The sequence below is a fragment of the Talpa europaea genome (genome assembly GCF_964194135.1).
Source record: "Talpa europaea genome assembly, chromosome: 16".
NCBI classification, from domain to species: Eukaryota; Metazoa; Chordata; class Mammalia; order Eulipotyphla; family Talpidae; genus Talpa; species Talpa europaea.
The window spans coordinates 23,153,841-23,180,532 of NC_140084.1; the positions used below are offsets into that span (position 1 = coordinate 23,153,841).

At 38.0% G+C, this 26,692-nt stretch overlaps 1 protein-coding gene across 2 annotated transcripts in view; it reads left to right on the forward strand.

Moving 5' to 3' along the window:
* Window positions 1–407: 407 nt before the first annotated feature.
* Window positions 408–26,692, forward strand: part of NETO2 (neuropilin and tolloid like 2) — a gene marked incomplete at both ends in the record, with an annotated part of 54,375 nt that continues 28,090 nt past the window's right edge. Inside the window, 6 exons of one of the 2 annotated variants that reach the window (XM_084257252.1) lie at window positions 408–441; window positions 8,849–8,905; window positions 12,074–12,214; window positions 12,774–13,022; window positions 17,922–17,966; window positions 18,050–18,177. In XM_084257252.1, the coding sequence (XP_084113378.1) occupies window positions 408–441; window positions 8,849–8,905; window positions 12,074–12,214; window positions 12,774–13,022; window positions 17,922–17,966; window positions 18,050–18,177 (654 nt within the window). The remainder of the gene's footprint in view (window positions 442–8,848; window positions 8,906–12,073; window positions 12,215–12,773; window positions 13,023–17,921; window positions 17,967–18,049; window positions 18,178–26,692) is intronic. The other variant, XM_084257253.1, reaches the window with a different exon arrangement.

Below are 26,692 nucleotides of genomic sequence, written 5' to 3' on the forward strand. Positions count from 1 at the left end.
GCTCGCCCGGCGATTGGCGGGGCGGGAGGGGGCCGCGGGCGGGGACGGGGCCGGGGCCGGGGACGGGGGCGGGCACCTGCGCGCGGGCGGCGCGGCCGGCACGCGGCGCTCGCGCTCGCTGCTTAAATGAGCCGGGGCTCCCGCGCCCGCCACTTCAGCGGGGCCCGCGCTGCTGCCGTCGCTGGCGCCAGCGCCCCCGGGCTCCCGGGCGGTCGCGGGGACGGGGCGCCGCGGGCCCGGAGGCGGCGCCCGTCGGGGGCCGGGCGCGCCGCGGTAGCCGAGCCCAGCCCCGCCGGCGATGGGGCCGGAGCGGGGCGGCCGCCGCGCCGGGTCCTGAGCGCCGCGCTCCGCCGCTGCCCCTGCGCCGCGCCGCCTCGGCCCGGGCGAGGCTCCGGGCGGCCGGGAACATGGCCCTGGCGCAGCTCGGCTCGGTCCTCAAAGGTAAGCGCCCAGGGCTGCAGCCGCGGACGGCGCCCCCTGCGGGTCGAGGCGCGCGGCTTCGCGCCCCTGCCCGGCGCCGGGCCCCCGACGCGCTCTTTGTCTGGAGCGGGCGGGCTGCGGGGCTCGCGCGCCGCCGGGTCCCCCTCGCGCCCCGCGCGCTGCTCCCGGCCCTGGCGCGCGGGCGGCTCCGGGCAAGGCGGCGGGCGGCGGCGGGCGGCCCGCGGGGTCGGGCGGCTGCGCCCTCGCGCCTCTACCCGAGCCTCCGCGCAGCGCTTCGCAAAGTTGTGCGGCCCCGGGGCGCGCGGCGGAGGCCGGGCTCCGGCGTGGGCTCCGGAAAGTGGCGGCGCGCCCGCCCGAGGAGCCCCGGCCGCGGCGTCGCGGGGCGCGTTTCCAAGAGCCCCGCGGAGGCGGCCAGAACGGCCTGTCCGCGCGGCCGGGTCCCACCTGCTGCGGACGCCGAGGCTGCGGCACCACTGCGGGCGCCGCCACCCGGCTCGGCCCGGCCCGGTCCGGTCCGGTCCGGTCCGGCCCGCCGCTTCCCGGGACCTCAGACCCGGAGCCGGGGGCGCCTTCTTCTCGATTCTTGCACCGGGAATGAACAGTCGCGGTGGCAGGTGCACAAAGCTCTGAAGAGGCTGCAGCCGCTTTGCATTTTCCAGGATGTGCTATTTTAGATCAAAATTGCTCGACACAGATCATCAACATCGTGATACAAAGTTGCTCCTGAAATTCGGGTGGAAGAAAGCCCTTCTCAATCCTCGGAGGAAAACAGCACTACTAATGCCTCGTGAAGGGTTTCTCCTTTGCCCTAGTGATTTACATTGAAAACTGAATAACTAGATATGTGGCCTTATGAACTAGTATTTTTTTTTTTAATATTGGGGAAGGAATAAGGTTGGATTCAGGGTGTCAACTAGAAGCTTATCATCGTATCTTATTATCTGGAGAGTGGCAAGTGTTTCTCCCCCACTCCATATTAACACTTTTTCAAACTCGTTTTATTAGAAAAGTCAGTGTAATTTTGCTTTTAGTCTTGATCGCACGCATTAGCTACTAAATTCATAATTGAGATTTCAGCCATTTCATTTAAAACGCTTCACTATCCAACTGCATACTTAAAATAGACGTTTTTGTACTTAGGGCACTAAGACTTTTTAGCTGGTGATTATTCCGGTTACCCCATAAATTCCTAATGATTCATTGTATGGAAATGGAAATTTAAAACTCTGAAATTAATGGCACGGTTTTTCCCCGGCTGTAGCTCCTGATTTATTTATTGTCGTTCCCTGGAAATTAAGATTTTGTTTTACTCCTCGAAAATAACGCCTATCACAGGATTTCTGATCGTGCCTCTTACCCAGATTTTTTTCCTAGTTCTGAACGCGGTAAGGGTTAGCAACATAATTATGACAGCCCTTCTGAGAGCCGCCCTGGGGAGAAATCTCCGAGCTCTGGTGCACAGCTTTACCTGCAGAACTTGAGAAAACTGAGCTGAATAGGACAGGCTCCCCGGTCCTCCTGGCACGGTGAAGGCATCGCAGCCTTTCTGCTGCCTTGCGTGGGTACACACTGCCCTCTCTGGGCGCCGAGGGAAGCATTCCTTTCGTTGTCTCTTTCAACGGAGGGTTCTGTGGTGATGGTGGAGCTACCATGAAAACAATGTGGGATTTGGCTTTTATTTTTTTCTTTAAATATTACCGACCCTGCATTGTTTTTACATGCTGGAGATGTTTTGAATGCTCAGGCTAAAAATCTCTGTGGTAGGATTATTGGAGAGAAAGCAAGTTATGTTAAGGCTTCCAAAGTTTCTCTGTGCTTGTAAATACAGGGAATTGGTCTGGGATGATTGAAGATATTAATAAAACTTAATTCTGAGAAGGGAATTTGGGGAGACAGCGGTTAAGGGAAGACTTCCGTTTCAGTGCACACCCAGTTGTATCACTTGTTTTTGTTTTTTTTTTTTTGTTTGCCCAAATGTGTTAATCTATACACAAAAATTGTATTTTTATGTTTTAAAAAGTTACCTTTTAAAAACTAATTGACCTTCCCCAGTGCTGCCATTCACTGTGTGCACCAAGGCATGAAAAAGGATCCCTCAAGTGTCCTGTAAAGTGAATTGCTTCAATGCATAAGGGGTTCTTATCAGGAGCAGTTATTTAACATTAGCATAATTATAGATTTTACCTACCAAAAGCTTTGTTTGGAACATTATGGTCAGTTTCTACTAAAACAAATCAGCTTAATGAGCAAGTAAGATTTTAAGTAGAAAGTGATTTTACTGTAAGATGCCATTGAATCTTTATGTTTTATTTTCAGCAGTGAGAACAAAGGGATAACTACTAGGCTTTTAAAACGTTTCACATGTTATTAAAACTAAATAGGTCACTTTCAACTATTTCTGATCACTTCAGGTTTCGATAAATTTGATTTACCTTCTGCCAAAGTTAAGCGAGCCTCATAGCCACATGAAAGTAGTGTATGGGTGAGTCATTCTGCACAGTTGATTCAGGAGACTCCTACTAGACTCAGTTACATTTAAAGTTATATAAACTGTGATTAAATTTATGATATAACAGTGCACAAATATCCCTTGGCACTGTATTATGAAAATTATGTCTGAGACTGTGACAAATATTAACTCCTGTTCTTCATACTTAAGCTTCATGCAAGAAAGGAAACTATACAGAAAGGGCTAGGTTCTAAAAACCTAGCCTTCTAAATAGTGAAGTTTTGAACCTTGTTAAAGAAGTGAAGTTTTTGGTTTTTCTCCCAGGAGATGGAGAAAATGTTTTAATACTAGCAGTTGCAAAGTTTCATTAAATGATTATATTATAGTGAATCCTCAGCTAAAATCTAATGTGTCTACAATTTATAACCAAACTCACCTTTTAAGAAAAACAGTTTTTCCTGCATAAACACACATGTGCAAGTTCAAATCAAAGCCTCTTGCAGTCCAGTTTTAGTTCATATCTAAAATTTTTAAAACAATCCAGGTTCTGCTTTCATTACTACCATTCAACACAATCTCCTATCACTTTTAAATGTATGCTTCTGCAGAATCATCATTGTGTCCCCTAAGGCACTTACAATCTTTGAGTCAGAAGGGAGAATCCAAAGAGGTGATTTTATCCAGTGTTTTCCAAACTTTCCTTCACTGTGGAACTCCCTCAAAGGAACCTTTGTGAGCGAGTACTTAAAAACAGCAAAACAACAGATAAGAGAAAGGTTGCTCTAATTGGTGAGGGCCTCACCCTCTTAATTACTAATCAAAGTGATTGCTGAAAAACTGACACTTTGTAACAAACATATTTGTTATAATGCTGGCAGAATTACAGGGTGTACTGATCTGAAAGTTCAATTCTTTCTAGTCAAAATGACATTTAAACATGTTGGTTTAAATTGTGCACTAGTGGGTGAGAAGATATCAAATACACTTTAAAAATTTGACCTGGTCATGTTACAATTTAATGGTATTTGCTGTGGGTGTCTAAGGAAGACTACTGTATAATTAGAGCATACAAAACTGCCATCTCAGGAGCATCTGGCTAACAAGGAGGTTGTCACATTCTGGAGGAAAGAGAAAGTGCTTCTGCTGCAGTGACTTTTTCTTGTAAAAGTGATTGGCAGTGTGATTAGCATATGCAGACTGGAGTAATCCCTGAGTTCACCAAGAGCCATCTTCTTTCTTATCTAATAAGTAGAATTGAGTTTGATTAAATGTGAAATGTTCTTGGGAACACAGCTTATGGAAAGCAACTTACTCACACCTTGGGTACTCTAATGAATCGCCATTCCGTTTTCATTATAGAAGAACAGCAAGCAGGACAGACCAGTTAGGTGGTTGTGATGGTCTGGCATCTCATGGCAGTTAACAAACTTTATGTTTTCCGCTAAGATGCTTAAAAAGGGAGGCGTAGAAAGAGGTACGTTTAATTACTAGCAAAGGTAAATTGAGCCACCTTGAGAAAAATAATAATGACTTAGTGCCTGAAAAGAAAGAAAAATCAATTCTCATCCCCTGATTTATGCTCATATGGAAAATACATGGATACTCTGTGGATTCTGTTGACCATGATGTATGTTTGTTAATTTGTTAGTGCAGAGCTCTCTCACTCTGTTGTAGTTATAAAGATATTCTCAGGATCATGCTTTTTTTTTATTGAGTGCTGCTGTAATAATCCGCTCAGCACTAAACACATCAGTGAATCAGACCCCTCTTTCTAGGGAGAAATACTAAGCAAGGGACAATGAGATAGATAATAAGATAATAGCAAGTAATTTAACAATTAATGTATTGTATATATCATAAAACAGGATGACAGAGGAAATGTACATTTCCTCATAAGTCAGGGAGGCCTTACAAGGTCTGAATGACAGGAAGAAACCAGTCATGCAGAGAAATTCCGAGCAGGAGGCGTAACTAGTCCCTAAGGTCAAAATTAGCTTAGTGTGTTGGAGTAATGGGAAGGAGACCTGGGTAGCCATTGATTGCAATCAGAAGATTGGGTGCCAGCTCACACAGGCCTCTGAAGTCAGAGTGAGGATTATGCATTTAGTCTAAATGTAATGGGTCTCTGTTGGAAGATTTTTTGAAAGATTGTTATGTAATCTGATTTCTGTATTGAGAGGATCACTGGCTGCTTTGTACAGAATAGACTATAGGAGACTGTGGCAGAAACAGTCAGTTGTTTCCCAGTATCCATGTTTACCCTTCAGTAATTCTCTGAATTTTAGCTAAGCTCACAATCACCCAAAATAAAGACTAAGTTTTCCAGTTTTCTTTAGGTCTACGTGTGGCCATGTGACTAAATGTAAGTCTGGTCAGTTAGTTACATTTGTGTGCAACTTTGGGAGGTGATGGTTCTTTTTCCTTCTTTAAAGTTTTTATTTTGAGATCATTGTAGATACTGGACAAGTGTTTTTAAAAGAAGGAGGAACGCCTGTGCCATTTCTTCATTCTTGCCAACTCTAATGGTGGCGATAATAGGTCTAATAATTTTCCAAGTGATTCTCTTTGGACTTACGGATTTTAAACAACCTTATCTATAAATAGGAGTTTTGTCTTCATTCCAGTATTAATTGCATTGACTAGCATAGCCTCTGTTCAGAGAGTGACCTTGATTTTTGCCATGGAAAGTAGGACCTTTAAAGTAAAAGGCCTGGGAATGAGACTCTGTGCATACAGCTAATATGACAGTGATTCAGGGTCACAGGAGGTAAACTGAAAGGAGTGGCTTGAGGATTTGTATTTTATACCTTGAATATTATGTGCCTTTGTCATTAAAGTCAGGTTTGTATGTAGGTTATTTCAAGGCTTAGACTAAACTCCAGGATCCAAAATCAGGACACCAGTGGTGGGCACTACCTTTTTCAAGAAGCATCAAGTCGCAGGTTGTTGTCTGCATAACCAAACTGTATAGTTATGGAGCTTAGAATTTTTATTTTGACATGAATTTCTACCTTAAAGAATTAGTACCTTCCTGGGTATATTTTCTTTGGATTTAGAGCACGAGGCATTTCTGGATTTGAGAAATTATTGATTCTTTCAGTAAGAGAAGGGAAGGGTGAGTGGCACATAGACTGGGGCTAGACAAAGCCCAGAGCCCACAGTACCACTTTGTCATGTGCTAGATAACTCCAGCGTGTGTCTCTAGTGGGGTTTGGTTTGCTTCAGTATCTCAGTCTGATTATAACACAATTTATAAGATCCTATTACACAACTCAGAGGAAACTATTTTATCATGACATAAATTTATTACCTATAAAATTTGGATTGATTGCTAGTTAAAACTGCATCACCAAAAACTATCACTAAATATTTCCCTAATTGCAGTGCAGATTTGCCCTATTCTTTTATACATCATTTTTATATTCAGTACTACAGCTCATGTGGTTAATTGAGTTGTGAATAATTTTTAACATTTGGAAAGAAAGAAAATTGTGAGCAGCCCTCTAAATAAAGTTGAAAAGAATATAATGGGTTCATTTAGTTTTATAATTTTGTTTTTATATGATTATCTTGGATGTGTGTTCTGTACACATTTCATGTAGCAGTTATTTTTACACAGCCAAATTTTGTTGGTCATTTTATCATATAATTTTCCTGGCACAATTGCCATTGTTTCACTGTTGCCTTCCTGGTTTCAGTTTGGTGATGTCTTAGTTACCCCGTCTGCCTGAATCTGTGTTACTTGTATACTGTTACTTATCTACTGTGAATTATAAATACGAAAACTGCTAAACTGTTATGCTATGATTCAGGAAGGATATGCCAAGCATTTCTATCAGTTGCGTATAGTCTGAATATAATGCCTTGGGAAATAGTGCCCTCTAAAAGATAAATTGATATAAATGGAAGTATTATACGCTGCATTCTGAGATATTTAATATTACCCTGAGTTTTCTATTGGCCCAGAAGTCTTCTGTTCTTAAAAAGTAGTATGTCTAACTCTGACCCAGCACAAAGAAGGGGAAAGTTTGAAGGAAGGATTGTTCCATCATAACATGAGATCTGCAACATTACTAGCACCAAGAAAGGAAATCAATGTTGAGAGAAGACAGAGGCGAGAATGGTCAGCAAGGAGACCAAAAACCAAAGATGAAGCGTCAAATGCTTAGATTCTAAAGCGTGCACAACTCAATAGCAAGAACTACCTTTACACACTGGTGACAGCAGGTGGTGAATACAGAGAACATGCTATTAGGGGAGCAGTGGAATGACCATCTGCCAGTCACATAATTGGTATCCTCTGCAGAAGCCTCCACCTCCCTCATCCCTAACATCCTGTATGTTACCTGTTGCAGTTGACTGTACATCTGAATCGTGTTATAAATCTCTCCTCCATTCCATTTCCACTACCACTGTTCTGCTTCAAAGACCTTATCATTTCTGCTTTCTAAATGACCTTCTCCCTTTCTAAACCATGGGGATTACTGGTCTGAAACACAGATGTGATAATGTCACTACCTAATTTAAAAACCTACAGTGGCTTCTCATTATAGCCAAAAGCCCAAACTCTTTAGCCTGGCAACCCAGACTTTCTGCAGTCAGATCTAATCTTACTGTTTGTAGCCTGATCTGCCACTGTTGCCCTCCACATGTTAAACATGCTGTTCCCCAGCAAAACCTGTTTTATTCAGAGTTCACTGACACCGCCAATAGATATGTGCTCATCTTTCCATGGTCTTTGTCTATGATATTTCTTTCTCTTTCCTGAGCTGAAATCCTAAAAGAGCGAACCAGAATATACCTTCTGAAGTCATATATTAACTGTTTTCCTTATGCTTTTTTATAACCTCTGTGTTATAGAGTGTATTATAGATTGTCTTCACCTTGTATTATAGATTGTCTTTAACAGTAGATTAACTTCATAAAGATGGCAGTTAGTCCTGATAACTGCCATTTATTTAACAGGATGCCTAGCTCCTAAAAAGTGTCATGTGCATCAGCTCATTTAACCTCACAACAGTCGCATGAAGTCACTTATATTAGTATAACTCCCCATATAATAAATAAGTAAAGTAAGCTATACATGTGTACATGAAATCCCAGCCTAGATCCATCTAACTCTTAAAGTCCAGACTCTATACTTTCTCTCCCCACATCTTTGTATTCTCCATGTCTGCTCTCCAGTAGGTACTATGTAAATGCTTATTGAGTGAATGAATAAATAAAACTCCAGCTCACACAAGAGTTTGGAGCAGGCTGGTACTGCAGTTTCCATTGAAAAGGGAAGTGAAAGATGCCAGTGCACCATTCATAAAAAGAAAATCTTTAAAGGAATCTTCAAAACACATACACAACACAATTCAATATGTTGTTGAGTAGGGCTCAGAAATGTTCAACTCAGAATAAAAGCTTCATTTTTTTAGATATGCTAACATATTTGTTCTAACACAGGACACGCTGCATAGTACAAGTAAAATGTCCCGAGTTGATTTCTAGGAGACTGCTGCCTCCTTACTTCTGTTTTTATTGTGGATGTTCTTTATTGTGAATTCTTTATTATGGGTGTTCCAATATGGATGTTCCTGGCATATACATTGTGGAGCTGGTCACAAGTAAACGCTTTGAGGTAGAGTACAGTAAATACAGGAATAATTAGGGTTAGCAAAGTTTGTTTCCCAAAACAGTGTGTTTTTTAATCCATCATAAACTGAAAAATGCTTTGAATACTGTGTACTGAATGCTTATATAAGGAAATACAATGTTAATTATGTTTTTTCTCAGGTTGTTTGTGTCAAACAGTAAATGAGAACATAACATTTAAACCTTAAAAATCTTGAGACTGAATGTTAGTAACAAATAGTGATTTTTGTTAACCTTTTTGTCATCTGATTTTCCTAGTAAACTTCGTAAAATGTAACATAGATTCAATTTAACTTCTCTCTTCTGTTATTTCTCTAGTGTTGCTAATCACAATACTTGTAGTAGAAGGGATTGCTGTGGCCCAAAAGACCCAAGGTAAGTTACTTACAATGGTCACTTACTATGTGTTCAGAATAGTGGGGTAGTTTATGTGAAAGGATTGCAACTTTTTTTTTAAGATTTATTTATTTATTTATATAAGCACTGGGTACAATCAGAAGTGTGGGAGGGTGAGAGAATTCACCACAGCCAGAGTGGGGAGCAGAACAGGCAGACTGACGAAGTACACTGCTGAGGGGAGCAGCGGGCGTGGCAGGAGAGGTCTGCGCACCATGTGGGACCCTTGCTGGTGGCTGGCGCTGCAGAGGCTGTGGGCAGCTTCGCAGCCCAGCACTCAACCGCTGCACCACTGGGGAGGCCCCAGGATTACAACTTTGAATACTGTTTCTCTAATCCCTCTGGGGTATTCCAGTGACCTAAGGCTTTCTGTCAGCCTATCATCCTCAATTTAACTGGATACAGCTATAGTTAACTGGACTAAATTGTCATAGTCTTGCCCTGAGAAATTTTAAAAGTTGTCATCACTAATATCTCCTAGCACACTATGGATTATGTCCAAAAATTAAATGAGATTCTGCCTTATCACTAAGGAAAAATAAAAATCTCATTTTCCAAGGTGGGTAAGTGAAATACTTCTATCAACAACTTGTCCACAGCCTTTTGGATCTGTTCTGTTGTCCTCCTTTTGAAAGGAGATTAGCTAGTGTGATTTTTGAACCAGATTTTCATGTCAGACTTTATACATTTCCTATATAATCTGATTTTTAAATTTTTCATCAAAATTACACATTATAAAAATCAAAGCATTATGAAAGTTAATTAGGAAAAATCAATCCCCCATCTTACCTGCTCCACTTTCTGCTCCATGGAGATAATCACTGATTTAGCAGATTGTTTTGGTATTTTCCCTTTTATATCTCTAACATATTACACTGTTACTTAATTATTTCAGCTTTAGGTATTAGATATGATTTCCTACCATGGAAGACAAGAGTTTAACTCTTTCGTGCACTTACCCTCCATCCCCAACTGTATATGTCCTACTTTCCATCTGCCCTCCCACCTCATTATAGCTCCATCATCATTCTGCTGACATCAGTATTCAGGATTTATATTAAGGTGCTCCGTGAACTTTTCAATACAAAATTCTGTCAGTTTCAGAGATTTTTCTTTCCCTTTTTTTCTTGTCTGATTAGTCTTTTTTTTTTTAATTCCTTTTCTCCATTTTCTTTGTTATGTCTTAAAGGAATTCCTATTATAATTATTACTGTCAGTCTTTCTATTTTCCATCTCTTTCTCCTTTTACTGTTTTCTTTCTCCTTTGTCTCTATTGGGACTTCTTTAATTGTATCCTCGAAAACAGTAATTGGAAAACTTTTTCTGTAAAGGGCCTAAGAATAAATATTTAAGATTTCCCAGACCTTACGGTTTCTGAGTGAGTCCTCAGCTCTGTGTGGCCGAGTGGACCGCAGAGCAGACGGCACCAGAAGCAGACGACACCTCTAGGGTGGCCTTACAGGCTGATGGGGCCGCAGCCGCTTGGTGCCCAGCCATGGTTCACTCTGAACTTTCTACCAATTGTTTCTTTTCTTCTGTTTTTAGAAACTGTCTTTGGTTTCTGAATATTCTTTTGCTCGAGTCCCTTTGTGCTTGTTTTACAAATGTTCTTTTTCTCAGAGGAGATCAGATAATGGTGGTGTTTCGTGTTGTCTTTTTAAAATATTTTTCTTATACAATCTGTTTTGTCATGGTTGCTTGTTGTTTTCTGTTGCTCTGTTTTGTGTTAGAGGCTTTCCTCAAATGCCTGGTGATCCCCAGATGTCTGCTTATATGTGTGAGAACGTCTGGTCATGGTGCAAGTGTAGGCATTTCTAGTTTACTGAGGCCCTCGCTGGTGAGTGGTCCAGCTTTGGGGACCCCCTAAATTGGCTTTGTTGGGTCTTTTTCTCTGGGGTGATTGAAATTCCCTAGACAAAAAGCTTTCCATTTCCTGTCTCGAAGCTCTCCCATATGACCTAGAGGCTTTTGGGCAGGGCAGTAGGGAAGGAGACTGGGGCTGTCGCTCAGTATACATTCACCTCACCTCCCTGTTCTCAGGCTGGGATTTTTAACTCCCAGTCTGGGCCTGGTATCCCCTGCTCCACTAAGTCTGTCTGTTTTCTTCAAAGAAATAATCTCCAGCTTTCTGATTGGTGATCGGACAGCAGCTACCTGGATTTGTGGAGCAGGAGAAAATATTGGAAACCAAATGGATTCTTTTTTTTTTTTTAAAGATTTATTTATTTATGCATACAAGAACTGGGGTACAGACCAGCAGTGCGGGGGGGGGGGGGGGAGAGGATTCACCAGAGACAGAGTGGGGAGCAGAACAGGCAGATCTACTGAAACATACTGCTGAGGGGAGCAGTGGGCGAGGCAGGAGAGGTCTGCTGTGCCATGTGGGTTTCTCCCTGGCCAGTGATTTAACTCGTGCTGCAGTGGCTGGCAATAGCTTGATGGTGCTGTCTTCAACCCCTGTGCCACCAGGGAGGCCCAAAACCAAATAGATTCTAAATAGACTTTTAACCGATAGACTTCTAACTGCATTAAACACCACCACCATCACCTGGGCTTTCAGAAAAACCTAGAATGCTAATTGTTACTATTGTATCTCCCTCATAGTACTTAGAGCTTAAGCCCTAAAAGAAGTGATTTACTGTTGTTATGTGACATTTGAGCAGGGAACAGAACTAAATACTTATGTTCAATAAATAATCTTTAATGAAAACCCCTTTGTAATCTTTGAATTTTATTTGACCGCTGTATTGAATTAAACATAGGTGTACCACATCAGAGATAAACTCCTGGGATTCTTTATGTCAGAACTGAATTTTATAGTGTTTTCTGATTTACATATTCTCCTTCATGATTTTGCCCTTGTACAACTTAAACATTTTACTTCCTACTCTCTTGTGTGGTTCACTTGTCCTCTAGCAGCAAGTTCTTTCAGCAAGCACAGCATTGCAATCTTTACTTTCATTTCCATATTCACTTTATTGTAGAAGTGGTTCTCACAAAATCATGTATATGTATGTATTCATGTATGTTTATACATATACTTATATACACATATATATGTAACATAGAATGGGCAATTATTTGGGGAAAAGAGAATGCTATTCTTTTTTACTATAATTAACATTTTAAATGTTGTGTATCCCTAAGATGGACAGAATATTGGAATCAAACACATTCCCACAACCCAGTGTGGCATTTGGGTTCGAACCAGCAATGGAGGTCATTTTGCTTCACCAAATTATCCTGATTCATATCCACCAAACAAGGAGTGTATCTACATTTTGGAAGGTATTTGACTCATTTGTGTCTTTCTATTGGATGAAATTTTACTTTATTGTAAGACTAAATACACTCATTGAAAATACCCTGCTTAAACCAGTTTGAACAAAGCATGTATTTAAATTAAAGTCTAGTAGTTATACATATTTCTGAATACAGAACATATTCACAAAATGATAGCTGAATGTTTACAAGAATTTTAAATTTCCTAAAGTATAATCCCACTAGATGCAATAAGAAACTTCCTGGCATCTCTTATTAGGCTTTTCATTGCAGTGCATTGTATCTGCTGAACTAGGCATTAGCCCTGGGACCCTTTAATTCTAACAGTTAAGTACATTTAACTTAATAAATAGCACGTGCCAAATGGAAAGATCATGATAGTTCTACAGAGTAGTATTGTCACTGACATAAAATAAAACATTTATTTTTAACTACATAAAACTATTCTTCTTATGATCCTCATCTACAAAGCAGAGCACTTGTTTTACTTTTCTCATTTACTGGCAGCATGTTTATATTTTTTTCTTGTTCATAGTGTCCTGATTTGCTTATTCTTATTTCCCAGCTGCTCCTCGTCAAAGAATAGAGTTGACCTTTGATGAACATTATTACATAGAACCATCATTTGAATGTCGGTTTGATCACTTGGAAGTTCGAGATGGGCCATTTGGTTTTTCTCCACTTATAGATCGGTACTGTGGTGTGAAAAGCCCTCCATTAATTAGATCAACAGGAAGATTCATGTGGATTAAGTTTAGTTCTGATGAAGAACTTGAAGGACTGGGATTTCGAGCAAAATACTCATTTATTCCAGGTAACGAAGTTTTCTTTTCAGTGGTTAGTTCTTATTCTGGCCTTAGAATCTTAAGTTTAAAAAAGAGAAAATTTTGTTGAGTTAAGCAAATCAAGGCATTAAGGAAATTGGTAAGGTGCAGGGAAATCATCCCATGAATAAATAAATGTGGAAACAGAACTTTATTATTTAAATTTTAAAACGTATAATAGATGGTATCACATTTTTTCTTAGATGTATTTATGTTTTAGAGTATATATGAAGGCCAGAAACACCAAAATGAATCTATTTTTAAAAATTCATAAAATTGTCTTAATTTCATCATCATAGCCAATGTTATATTGGCAGATTTTTCCATTAGACTTATTAAATTAACTGCTCATTTAACTAAATAATCTCTAGAATATAATGAGCAATAGGAAGACTACTGTTCTACACTGGAGGCAAAAGATCTGGGTTTGAATCCTTTCTCAGCCACCAAGCTGTAAAAAAACAGTACAGAATTGTGAGTTGCTGTTAGTAAAACAGGAATACCTCTGGGCTACTCTCCTGAGGTTGCCATGACTAAACACCACACATTGGCAGCTGAAAATGACAGAAACATTCTCTTGAATTAAAGTACTAGAGGCCAAAGGTCCAAAATCCAGTGGGCCACATTCCATCTAGGAAGTCAAGGGAAGAATCCATTCCCGCCTCTTTTAACTTCTGCTCTTGCTCAAGTATTCCTGGGTTGTCACCACCTCACTCCAACTCTGTCTCCATCTTCACACCACCTTCTCTTCTCATCAGTCCTTGATTTATCTCTTACTTTGCCTTGTAACAATCGCTCTTTATTTTTGCCATGTAAGGTAAAATATATAAGCTGAGAATTAGGGTATAGACATTTTGGATAGGGGTGACAGGGAGCCCTATTCAGTCTATTTTACCTATTTTACCTACCCCATGGTAAGTGAGAATGGATAGTCTACATAGCTCCTACGGGAAACACAAAGTAACACGAATTGCTGCTCTTCAAAGAGCTTACAAAGTCACAAAATGAAGAAGTGACAGTATAACAATTATACATTCTTTTTGCTTTATTTATTTTTGCATGCAAGGAATTTCTTAATTTAAAGAAGTTAAATTATATCCAAGTGAAAAGAAAATATTCATAATCTTACCAATCTGTATATAAAAAAGCCAGAGTGAACAATCTGGTGTGTATGCCTTCAGTTGTTTTCTGTATTTTCTTTGTTTGTGTCACGCAACCGAGCTCCTGCTGTCCATGCAACTGTACTACCTGCTTTTTTCTTTTTAATTTTTATTTATTTATTTATTTATTTGTTTATTTATTTGTTTGTTTATTTATTTATACAAGCACTGGGTACAGTCAGAAGCACAAAAGGGTGAGAGAATTCACCAGAGCCAGAGCGGGGAACAGAGCAGGCAGAGTGACGAAATACACTGCTGAGGGGAGCAGCAGGCGCAGCAGGAGAGGTCTGCACGCCATGTGGGACCCTTGCCTGTGGCTGGGGATCGAACCGGCGCTACAGAGGCTGCAGGCAGCTTCGCAGCCCAGCGCTCAACCGCTGCGCCACCAGGGGAGGCCCTGTACTACCTGCTTTTTTATCTAAACAACTTAGTCTACTTTTTTTTTCCTATAAGTACACCTGTTCAGGGAATTTTTTATGGTTACTTCAGTATTTATCTTCTCAATGTCAGAAGAATAACATTTTCAAAAAGCAAAACTTAGAGATTTTATTTTTTAGCACAGGTTTAAGTTCACAGCAAAACTGAGCAAAAGGAATTACCTTTGCCACTGACCCTTCCCTCTGCCCCCACAAACATAAGACATTCTGCACCAGGATAGCATATTCATTACAATCAATGAGCCCTCATTGACACATGGCTGTCTTCCAGAGTCCATAGTTACAGTAGGACTCATTCTTTTGTGTTATTCATTCTGTGTTTGGACGAATGCAAAATGATGTCTCCACCACTATAGTGTCAATTCAGATTATTTCCACTGCCCTAAAAATCCTCTGTGCCTCTACCTAGTCATCCCTCCCACCTCAAATCCCTGGCAACCACTAAGCTTTTTATTGTCTTCAGTCTTGCTCTTTCCAGAATATCATGAAGTTGGAATCACATAGTGGGTAGCCTTTTCAAATTGGCTTCTTTCACTTAGTAATAAACTAAGGTTTAGGGTTCCAAGTTTTAGCAATCGTGAATAAGCCTACTTATAAACATTCACATGCAAATTTTTGTATGGGCAAGTTTTTAACTCATTAGGGCAAATATAAAGGAGCCCAATTGCTGCACCATATTAAAATTTTATCCTTTTAATTTTTGCTTAAATAGATGGTGGTGATGATTCCACAATATTGTGAATGCATTTTAATGCCAGTTAATTGTACACTTAAATATGGCTAAAAGGCTAAATATTATTTTACTACAATAAAAGTAATTTTTAAAAAAGTATAAGCAGATGTCTAAAACAGAATCTTGTTTTGAAAAGTTCAAATAGAGACTATATATACTAAGCTGCCAGAATGAAAAATTGCTAGCCTAAAATGTCTCAGTCTTTTAATTAGCCTGCAAAACCTATTTCAATATATAATTTATTGTATATAATGATGCTCAATTCTTATTAAAATTGTTGTCTTTAATTTCAATATTTTAGGAATGGTTATCAAATTACATACTGAACAAATTTTTCGCAGGGGATTTTTAGCTTAATTTAAAACACATCTTTGAGACTTTTTAACTTAATAAACTAACCTTGCTAAAAGGGGTAATAACACCTCAGCTATTTGGTAAATTAATCCATTTCTTCCTATGTTAGCAAGAATTCTAGGATATTGTCATTATCAGTCAAAATTTCCAGAATCATCCTAGTTATTTCCAGGAAGTAGCAATCTATTCAGAGCCTCTGCCTTGAAAAAGACTTGGTCCCAGATCTTGCAGATTTTTTCTCTCCTTCCTGGCCTGAGGTCTCTCCCATAACCAAGCTCCACCAGACCATCAGCCAGACCAAGGAGCAACCTAGCTTGATCCCCTCTTCGCATTTATTGGAGCTGGCTTTGTTCAATCTAGATGTCACTTGGGACAGAAAGAACAATCTAGAACCTTGGACTAAACTGGGTGTTAATGGTCAATACACGCTCTGCGCAGTGAATGTAGATGACAGCAAACTGCAGAAGAGGGGCAAGATTTCTAACTGAAGTCTTTCACTATAAAGCTGCTTAAAATGAAGGTATTGCAGAAGCCATTGGCACAATTTTCAACTTAACCAGAAAATAGTTCCCTCTCAATGAATGAAATCATGCTAAAATATTACGTTGAGGTTCACACTGATTAATAAATATCTGAAACTCAAAAAAAAAAGCCTGTACTTCATCAAATATTATCAGTAGCCTTGAGAAATTCACTGATTTTTCATCATTGTTATAAGTAGGTCTTTAAATAAGTAGACAGGGCCATGATATATCCAATTGTGCCTTTCCTATTTATTTTGACATGTTTATTTTTCCTTTAGTGATAAAATTATGGAATCCTTGCCCACATTATAAAGATAACAAGGTAGAGCAAGAAAAGCTATAGAGAAAACAGAAATAGTCCTGGCTTTGCCATTCATTCTATGAGCTAAGAAAATCATATTCTCTCTCTTAATCAGCTTCTTCATCTATAAAACAGAGTATTACATTATCCTCCTGATGATGACTTTGTCATTAGCATGATTTTAAACATAATGTATGTAAAAACTCTTAAAGTACTATAAAATGCAAATATAAGGTAATACAGCCTAGGAATCCTACGTATTTTAATTTCTCTATATTTTAACCGTAAGCCATAAAAAGTTACTCTCATAGATACATAAAAAAACAGCTACTTTTTCCAAATAAAAAATTTTTTCATATAATGCTGCCTGATTTTGTTGTTTTAATACTTGAAACATTCAAATCACTACAAGCATTATTTTGAATGTCTGTTCTTTGAGATAGTCTTAAGATTATGTGCAAAGATCTTCTTGATATATAAGATTTTGTAACATGTCTTTTTGATACTAAAGTATCAATTCCTTCGGCTAATTGATTTCGTTCAGAATAAATTATCTGAACAACTTAATTAAATCAGTTATTTGACATAAACTGTTGGTTCTTAATCTTCTACAAATTACTTCACAGGCCAGAAAATCCCATGTATTAGTTATCTGTCTCTCTTAAGAAAAAAGATAAAAAGCTCACTAGTCACTACTTTTTGTAAGTGCATGATAAATTATACATAGCATAAAATTTACCATTTTAACTGTTTTGAAGTATGCAATTCACTGAAATTAAGTACATTCAGTGTTGTGCAGCCATCATTTCTTCCATTTCCAGAACTTTTTTGTCAACTCAAGCTGAAACTTTGTACCTGTTAAATATGAGCTCCCCAGCCCCTCTCTCACCAGCTCCTGGTATTTAATTTCTCTATGAATTGGATTTCTCTAGGCACCTCAGTAAGCCAAACCACTCAATATTTTTCCCTTGTGTCTTGCTTATTTCACTTATGATAATGTCTCAAGGTTCATCCATGTTGTCAGAATCTCATTCCCTTTTAAGAATGAATAATATTCCATGATATTGTATGTACCACATTTTGTTTATTCATTCATTTGTCATTGCATTAGCTACTGTTCTTGACAGAGTTATGAGTTTTGTGGTAGCACAGTTTTCATGGTGAATTCAGAAGTATAAACATCATTTTTTAAATGTTGATCCTATGAGTGAGCACTGAATATGCCTATAAATAACCAGTGTAGACCAGTAGTCTATACCAATGAAAACTTTGTTGATTTGTTATTAATGTTAAATGTAGCTTTAGACATAACTTAGGATATCAAACCTTAGAGTTTCTGTAATATATTTCAATGCAATGATTTTCTTTTTTCTGTTACAGATCCAGACTTTACTTACTTAGGAGGTATTTTAAATCCCATCCCAGGTTTAGTATATTACCTCTTTTTCCTCATGGAATTTTGGATCAGTCTTATTTTCCTTTGAACTTCATCCATCTATTCTTTCTAGATTGCCAGTTTGAACTCTCAGGAGCTGATGGAATAGTACGTTCTAGTCAGGTAGAACAAGAAGAGAAAACGAAACCAGGCCAAGCCGTTGATTGTATATGGACCATTAAAGCTACGCCAAAAGCTAAGGTACTCTTGTGTAGAGTCACTTCAGAGCAGCACATACTAAGACATGATTTGTATAATGTATCACTTTGATATATACATATGTTTACTATTGTATAAACTAATATTATAACTATTTTAAACAGTTGTTTCAGTCACATTATAGGCACCTCCTAAGATCTCAGCATTGTGTACTTAAATAAAATAGAATATATATTTTAAGAATTCCACACGTACGTAAGATTCTCATTTTAAGAATGTTTAGATTCTTAAAATTTCGACATTCGCAATGGAGAGTGTTAAGTATTGGTCAGTATGATCAATGATTCATTAAAAACTTTTTATGACAAGGAAAACAGTTCACAGAAGGTTAAAGTAGCCTGCAAAGGTATTAGAGTTAGTCATAGCTTTGTAAGAACCAAAACACAAATACATTGTTCTTAGACCTGTGTGGTTACCATGCTGATCATATGCAGCTTTTATTGGAAAATAATCCAGGGAGGGATGTTTTTAATAACTCTGGCATATTGAGATTGGTTGCTAACTACTTTTGCCTCTTGTTTTTATATTTCTACTTAGAGGAATATCAACACAATTTAAATTATATTTAGTGTGTATGGACATAAAAAGTGAGGGCAGGAGAACAAACCCTTAAAGCATTAGAAAAATTTATAGTTATGATCATATGAATGATTAGATAACCTGAAAACCTATCTGTCACAAAACACCTGGAGACACTGGATAAAATATATAAAATACCCTCTTAAAATTATGCATAAGCTCCTAAATAGAAGGTAATTCATGGACTACAGAAATGAAGAGAGACAACTGTAAACCAGAGCGATAAACTGAAATTGATGGTACAAATATCCTTTGCTGGTCTCAGTAGCCTCTGACTATTCAGTAGCCTCTGACTATTCAGGGAGAGATGTGCTGGGAGCTTGGTATTACTGGTCACGCTGGGACAGGGAGGGAAGAGAAAAGGCCTGAGGTCCATGTGACCTTTGTCAAATCACTCACACAAAGCCACAACCTCAGAGGGAGTTGATTGCCATGAAATGATAGGTTAGAAAGAATCTTCCACTACAGCAGGTTGGTAACAAAGCAACCTCTCTTTCTAGGCTTGGTGTTGGGGTATAGGTATAGATGGTGTCTCCTCTAAAACTTTATACTTAGAAGCCTGTTTTTATTAGAGTTTGGGATTTGAATTTTTATTTCCTACTCAATCCAGAAATCACTAAGCTCCCAAATTAGCAAAAAGGTTCTGGATTCATAAAATCTTTGAGGCGCCTGGAAAAAGTAAATGCAAAATAACCATGGAGGCTACAGGATTACCTTAGGTAAAATGTTGCTAAAGGCAAGCTCATAACCAAAACTGGAAAACAGGCCAGTATACAGCCAGTCACAAGCAAGAGTAATAGACATAAACAGCAGCAGGTTTTTTAGATCCTCAAGAATTTACATGTTTTAAATATCCCACAAGGAGGAATCAAAAAGATGAGAAAAAGATAACTAGGTACACTTGAAAAATAATCAAATAGAACTTAATACAAGTAAAATTTATGCCTATTGAAAGGTCTGTTGAAATTACCCAGAATGTAGTTCTGAGGAGTGGCATTTATTAAGAAAATTTTCAAGAGTTGACCAAAAGGTGACACACAGTAACTCCCAGGACAAGAAATAAAATGTTTTTAAGCTCATACCCACTGGGCACCATAGACAGTGAGAAAAATCTTTCAAACCACTAGAGAGAAAAGAGATTCCCTATGAAGGAGTGACATCAGCAGCATCAATAGCAGATTGAAAAGTCATGACTTATTTTTCTGGTTTTCAAGCAAAAAATGTGTCATGACTTTTCTGACCACTCAGTGGAAACACAAAGACAATGTACTACTGTCTTCAGAGTGCTCAGGAAAACAACTGGCAATCTAAGATTCCAGAATTCCATATGCTACTAAACTGTCCTTCCAGACTGAGGTAAAATTGAATTTTGTGGCAAAAATAATTATTGGACCAACTGCTATAGCTAAAATCCAAATATCCTGTTTCAAGATAAGTACAGGAAATTTTGAAACTATAAAAATAGGATATGTTAGACAAATACCCAAAGAGAGCTGATATAGTTGTTAAAGTAGAAATCAGGACACTGATTCACACAAGGAAGATATAATAATTTTAAATTTATGTATTAACATGGCTTCAAAATGAACAAAGCATAAATTAAAAATTGCCAGGGGTAATAGACAAATCCACCATTAAAATGGGCAATTTTTTTCACGTCAGTCATTAATAAGCATAAAAAAATTAGTAAGGCTCAGGACATTTAACAGTATGCCTAATGGGACATGGTACCTTCCTCCCAAAATCCAGAGAACATACATTCTCTGCAAGCATGATGCATGACACATTTATAAAAACTAATCCATACAGAGTAAAAAAGGGTGTCTGACATCCTACTTCCTTCTGGCCTAATCATCGAGAAATGCCAAGGATTGCTCTTAGACCATTCAAGCCCTTCTACTATAGGGGAATTGCCTAAGTGGAAAGGACAATTTATGAAGAACCAAGCTTTTCACTGTGAACTACAATAACTGGTCTGCAACAAAAAATTCAGTCATGTTTTTAACATACCCCTATAGAAATCTAGTCAAAAGCAAAAAAAAACAAACTTAACTCTATCTGTTCTTTCTCAAGACTTCCAACATTTTAAAGATGAAGGGGCTATAACCTAGTAAACGGAGAAGGCAAAGTTAAAGTCCTTATTTTTCAACTCTGATTAGACCAATGCTATAGTCCAGGGATTGAATGAACTAGTTGAAACCTAACCCGCATGAGCAAACTAGCCTGTTTAGCAATACAGTGAGTGTACCCTCTTCTGATTTTCCATATGGAGCATCAATTTAAAAAAATGAGAATTCTCAGTTTTAAAAAAAAAGAGTATCTGAAATATATACTTGCTTGACATATATATGTCAAGCACTCCTCTAACAAAAGTACAATCAAATTAAGAATCAGCAATCAAAAGATAGCCTTAAAACCCTCATATGTTTAGAAATTTAATACTATAGGGCCTCCCCGGTGGCGCAGCGGTTGAGCGCTGGGTTGTGAAGCTGCCCGCAGCCTCTGCAGCACCGGTTTGTTCCCTGGTCACTGGGCGAGGGTCCCACATGGCGCGCAGACCTCTCCTGCTGCCCGCTGCTCCCCTCAGCAGTGTACTTCGTCACTCTGCCTGCTCTGCTCCCCGCTCTGGCTCTGGTGAATTCTCTCACCCTCCCTCGCTTCTGACTGTACCCAGTGCTTGTATAAATAAACAAACAAACAAACAAATAAATAAATAAATAAATATTTTTTTAAAAAAGAAATTTAATACTATACCAATTTAGCAATTCATTGGTCACAGAAGAAATCAGTATTTGAACATATTTTAAACTCCATTTTTAAAAAGCTCAATAATGATGAAAATATTACACATCAAAATTTAAAATAGGGCCTCCCTGGTCCCACAATGGGTTAAGTCTCAGCACAGTGAAGCTATCAGCAGCCACTGCAGCACAAGATCAATCCCCGGCCAGGGAGCTACCCACATGGTGCAGCAGACCTCTCCTGTCTCACTTGCTGCTCCCCTCAGCAATGTATTTCATTCAGTCCATCTGCCTGTTCTGCTCCCCACTCTGGCTCTGGTGAATCCTCTCACCACCCCCCAAGACACACCTCTGGCCTATACCCCAGTTCTTAGATGCACAAATAAAATAAATCTTAAAAAAAAAAACCTAAAAATAGCATTTTGAGGGAATTTATGACCATAAATGCTTCCTGTGGAAGAAGGAAAAGATTTAATGAGCTATGAATCAACTCCAAAGTTAAAAGAATGACCAAAAATCCAAAGAAAGTAAAGATCAATCACTAAGAAGCACAATTAAATGAAATTTAAAACAAAGTTTAAAAATAAATACAATCAAAAACTGGCTTTTTGTAAAAACAAAGATAATACCTCAACATACTCTAATCAGGTTGGTCTAGAGAAAGAAGACATAAATTAGAAATGGAGAAGTCATAAATCAGCCACAGCAGAGATCAAAAACTTTTATAAGCCAACTGTGAAATAAATCTAAGCAAAAGAAAAACAGCCAGAGTTTTTCTTCAGTAAATGACAAGGGAGTGGAGGGAGTTGAGGGGGAAGCAGCAGGGAAACAGATTAAAAGAATATGAAAGTCTGATGTACCTGTGAATTCAAAGGGGAACTATTAATATTAAGAGACAATTAGAATTCTGAACACTGGTATTTGATACTAAGAAATTATTTGGTTTGAGGTTATTTTTAAGTGATCTTTCACAATATATACGTAACTGTTTACATTTGAAACATCACTTGAATTTTTCTCAAACTAAATACATGAAAGGCAGAAGTGGAGAGGGGTATGGTAAAGCAAGATTGATACTATTTTTTATGATTTTGCATGTTTGAAATTTTATATAATCTGTTTTTTAAGCTGTAAGAGGAGTAATATGAGTAATTCTTTGCTAATAAATTTATAAACAGCCTAGACAATTTTTTGAAATACGTAACAGATGTTTACATGTATATCCAAAGAAAATCACCAAAATTAAATAAATAGGAATTTTGAGTAAACTTTTACCAAATTTACACAATTTTATATATAAACTATACTAACAGAGGAGCAGCAAGATACAAAAAAGTAAATGTTAACAGACCTAAAAGGAGAGAGAGACAGCAACACAATAGTAGGAGCCCTTTAATACTCCAGTTTCATCAATGAGTAGGTCATCCAGACAGAAAATAAGGAAATTTTGGCCTTACGTGACATAATAGAATAGTGATCTTTGAGGCAAATGAAAGTGAAATTAAACATACCAAAACTAAAAGGGTGCTGCAAAAGCAGTTCTAAAGGTTGTTCATTGCCATAAATCCCTAAAGTAAGGAGATCTCAAACAACCTGTATTTTCCCCTCAATGAAGGAGGAAAAGAACAAAGCCCAAAGTCAGTAGAAGAAAGGAAGTAGCAAAGATAAGAGTAGAATTAAATAAAATAGAAATGGAAAAGACAGCAGAAAAGAGCAATGAAGCTAAGAGCTATTTTTCATTAAAAATAAATTTACAAACTTTTTACCAGGAGTCACCAAGAAAATAGTGAGGACTCTCATTAAGTGACATTACTGACACCAAGAGACTGAACAAAAATACTCCCAAAACTGGACAACCTAGAAGAAATGGATAAATTCCTAGAAACATACAACTTACTAAGACTAAAATATGGAGGAAAAAAAAAAAAACAACAGAAACTCTGAACAGACTGATTGCTAGTAAGGAGAGTGAATCAGTAATTAAAAACCTCTCACCAAGCACATCCAGTATCAGATGACCTCACTGAATTCTACCAGACATTCAAAGAAGGAATACCAGTCCTTCTCACTCTTCCAAAAATAAATAAATAAAGCGAGGGAACAATTTTAAGGTCATTTTACAAGGCCAGCATTACCCTGATATTAAAACCAGACAAGGATGCCACAAGGAAGGAGAATTACCCACCAACATCCCTGATGTACATGGGCACCAAAAAATGCAACAAAATGACAGCAAATTGAATGCAACAAAACATAAAGGGGCCCTGCACCATGAATCAAGTAGAATTTATTCCAGGGATGTATAGAGGTCAACATCCACAAATCAAGCAGTAGGATACATCACATTAATGAAGGCTAAACATGATTATTTCAGAGTAGATGCAGAAAAAGTATTTGACAAAGTCAGCATCCACTTAGAAAAACTCCCAACAAAGTAGATATTGAGAGAACTTACTTAAAGGGCAGACATGACACACCCAGAACTAGGATCATGCTCAGTGGTGGGAAGCTGAAAGCTTTTCCTCTAAGATTAGGAACAAAACAAGGATAGCCTCTCACTTCTACTTCACATGGTATTAGAAGTCCATGCCAGAGAAATTAGACATGAAAAAAATACTTCAAAATTGAAAGGGAAGAAATGAAATTGTCTGTTTGCAGGTGGCATATACAGAAAAACCTGAAAACGTCACCCAAAAACTATTAGAACATAAATTTCAGTAAGGTTGCAGAGAATAAAAATCTGTATACACAAACCAGTTATGTTTTTATAAACTGATACCAAATTATCAGAATGACAAATCAAGAAAAAAATCACATTTATAGTTACATCAAGGTAAATAAAATACCTAGGAATAAAATTAACCACGGAGTTTAAAGGCTGATACACTGAAAAATTGAAGACTTTATTGAGAAAGATTAAAGGAGACAAATAAATGGAAAGATATCCTGTGAATTAGAGGAATTAATATTGTTAAAATATTTCCGCCACCCAAAGTAACCTACATATTCAGTGCAATGCCTATCAAAGTTCCAGTGGCATTTTTCCATAAAGAGAGCGAAAAAATTTAAAGTTTGTATGAAATAAAAGACCCTAATTCATCAAAGCTGTCTTAAAAACAAAAACTGGAAGCATCTCACACTTCCTAATTGTACTCTATTACAGGATTGTACGAAGTAGAATGGCACTGTCATAAAAACAGATACAAAGTAATTAAACAGAATAGAAAGCCCAGAAATAAGCCCACATTTGTGGTCAAATATGACAAAGAAGCCAAAATATATAGTGGAAAAAGGACAGTCTCTTCAATAAATGATGTTGGGAAAACTGCTCAGTCATATGCAAAAGAAAGAAACAGGAGCACTATCTGATATACATGCATAAAAATTAAAATGGGTTAAAAACTTGAACACCTGAAATCATAAAACTCCTAGAAATAAACACAGGTGACAAGCTGCCATCAGTCTTAGCAATGGTTTTTTTGAATTTGACAGCAAAAACAATTGGAACTACCTCAAACTAAAAGAGATTCACATCGCATGGGAAAACATAAAATGAAAAGACAGCGGAGTAAATGGGAGAAAATATTTGCAAGTCATTTATCTGATAAGGAATTAATATCCAAAATCTAGAAGTAATTCATGCAACTCAATAAAATAAACAATCTGCTTAAGATGGGCACAGGATCTAGATAAACATTTCCAAAGAAGACATATACATGTCTAACAAGTAAATGAAAAGGCACACAGCATCACTAATCAGAGAGAAATACTAATCAAAACCAGGATGAGGCACACAGCCAAACAGAATAGCTATTATCAAGAGGAAAGAAAGAACAGGTGTTAGTATGGATGTGACTGAAAGAACTCTTTCAGTCAAATGTAAATAGTGTAGTCACTATCAAAAAATGGTATGGAATTCCTCAAAAAATTAAAACTACCATATGAATCAGCAGTTCCACCTCTGGGTATTTATATGAAGGAAATGAAGACATTAACTAAAAAAGATAGCTGCACCTCCATGTTCATTGCAAAATCACAATAGTCCAGACATGGAAGCAGCCTAAGTGTCTGTTGATGGATGAATAAAAAAAGGAAAATGTGGCATATACGCTGGACTACTTTTCAGCCATAAAAAGGAAGGAAATCTTGCTATTTTATCAGCAACATGGATGGAATTTGAGGCCATTATGCTAAGTAAAATAAGCCAGAAGAAGGAAAATACTGTGATCTCACCAGAGGAATATATAAGAAAAAACTGAGTTCATACATACAGAAAACAGATTGATTGTTGCCAGCGAGAATTGGTGAAGATGCAAAAGGTACAAACTACCAGTTATAAAATAAATAAGTCTGGGGATAATGTATACAGCATGCTACTATGGCTAATAATATACTATATATTTGAAAATTACTAAGAGTAGATCTTAAAAGTTCTCATCCCAAGAAAAACAAATTTGTAACTGCATGTGGTAATGAATATTAACTAGATTTATTGTGATCATTTTGCAATATATGCTTATATATTGAATCATTATGTGGTAGACCTGAAACTAATGTTATTTATATCTCATTTTAGAATTACATGTTAATTATATTGCAAAAGTAAATTTGTAAAGTAATTTTATATACTAGCAATGAACAATTTGGAGCTCAAAAATAAATAAGCAGTACCATTTGAAGCACACCCTCCAGAAAAATATAATCAGCATTGTAAACTGAAATTCAATGAAAACCTACATAGGGAGACATAGACTGGAGACCCTAACATTTAGGAAAACCTAAATGTAGATACATGTAGCAATGGACCTAATAATGTTAAAATATCAATTCCTCTAAAATTGATGCATTCCGATGTATACAATTCCTATCACAACCCCAGGTTTATTTTTGTAAATATCAACAGATTTTTTTCCAGAGTGTAGTAAAAACCCAAGAAATTTCAAGAACAGAAGACTTGCTACCACAACAGAGTGTGGCACTGACAAAAGAATGGACACATAGATCGGTGGAACCACAGCCCAGCCCCAGAACCATTTCTTACATATATGACTAGTTAAGATTTTACAGATATACAAAAACATTTCAGTGGAGAATGCATAGTCTCCAGCAAATAGTGCTGGAACAATCGGCCATCCATATGAAAAAACAAAAATGTTGGTCTAAACCTAGTGCTTTCC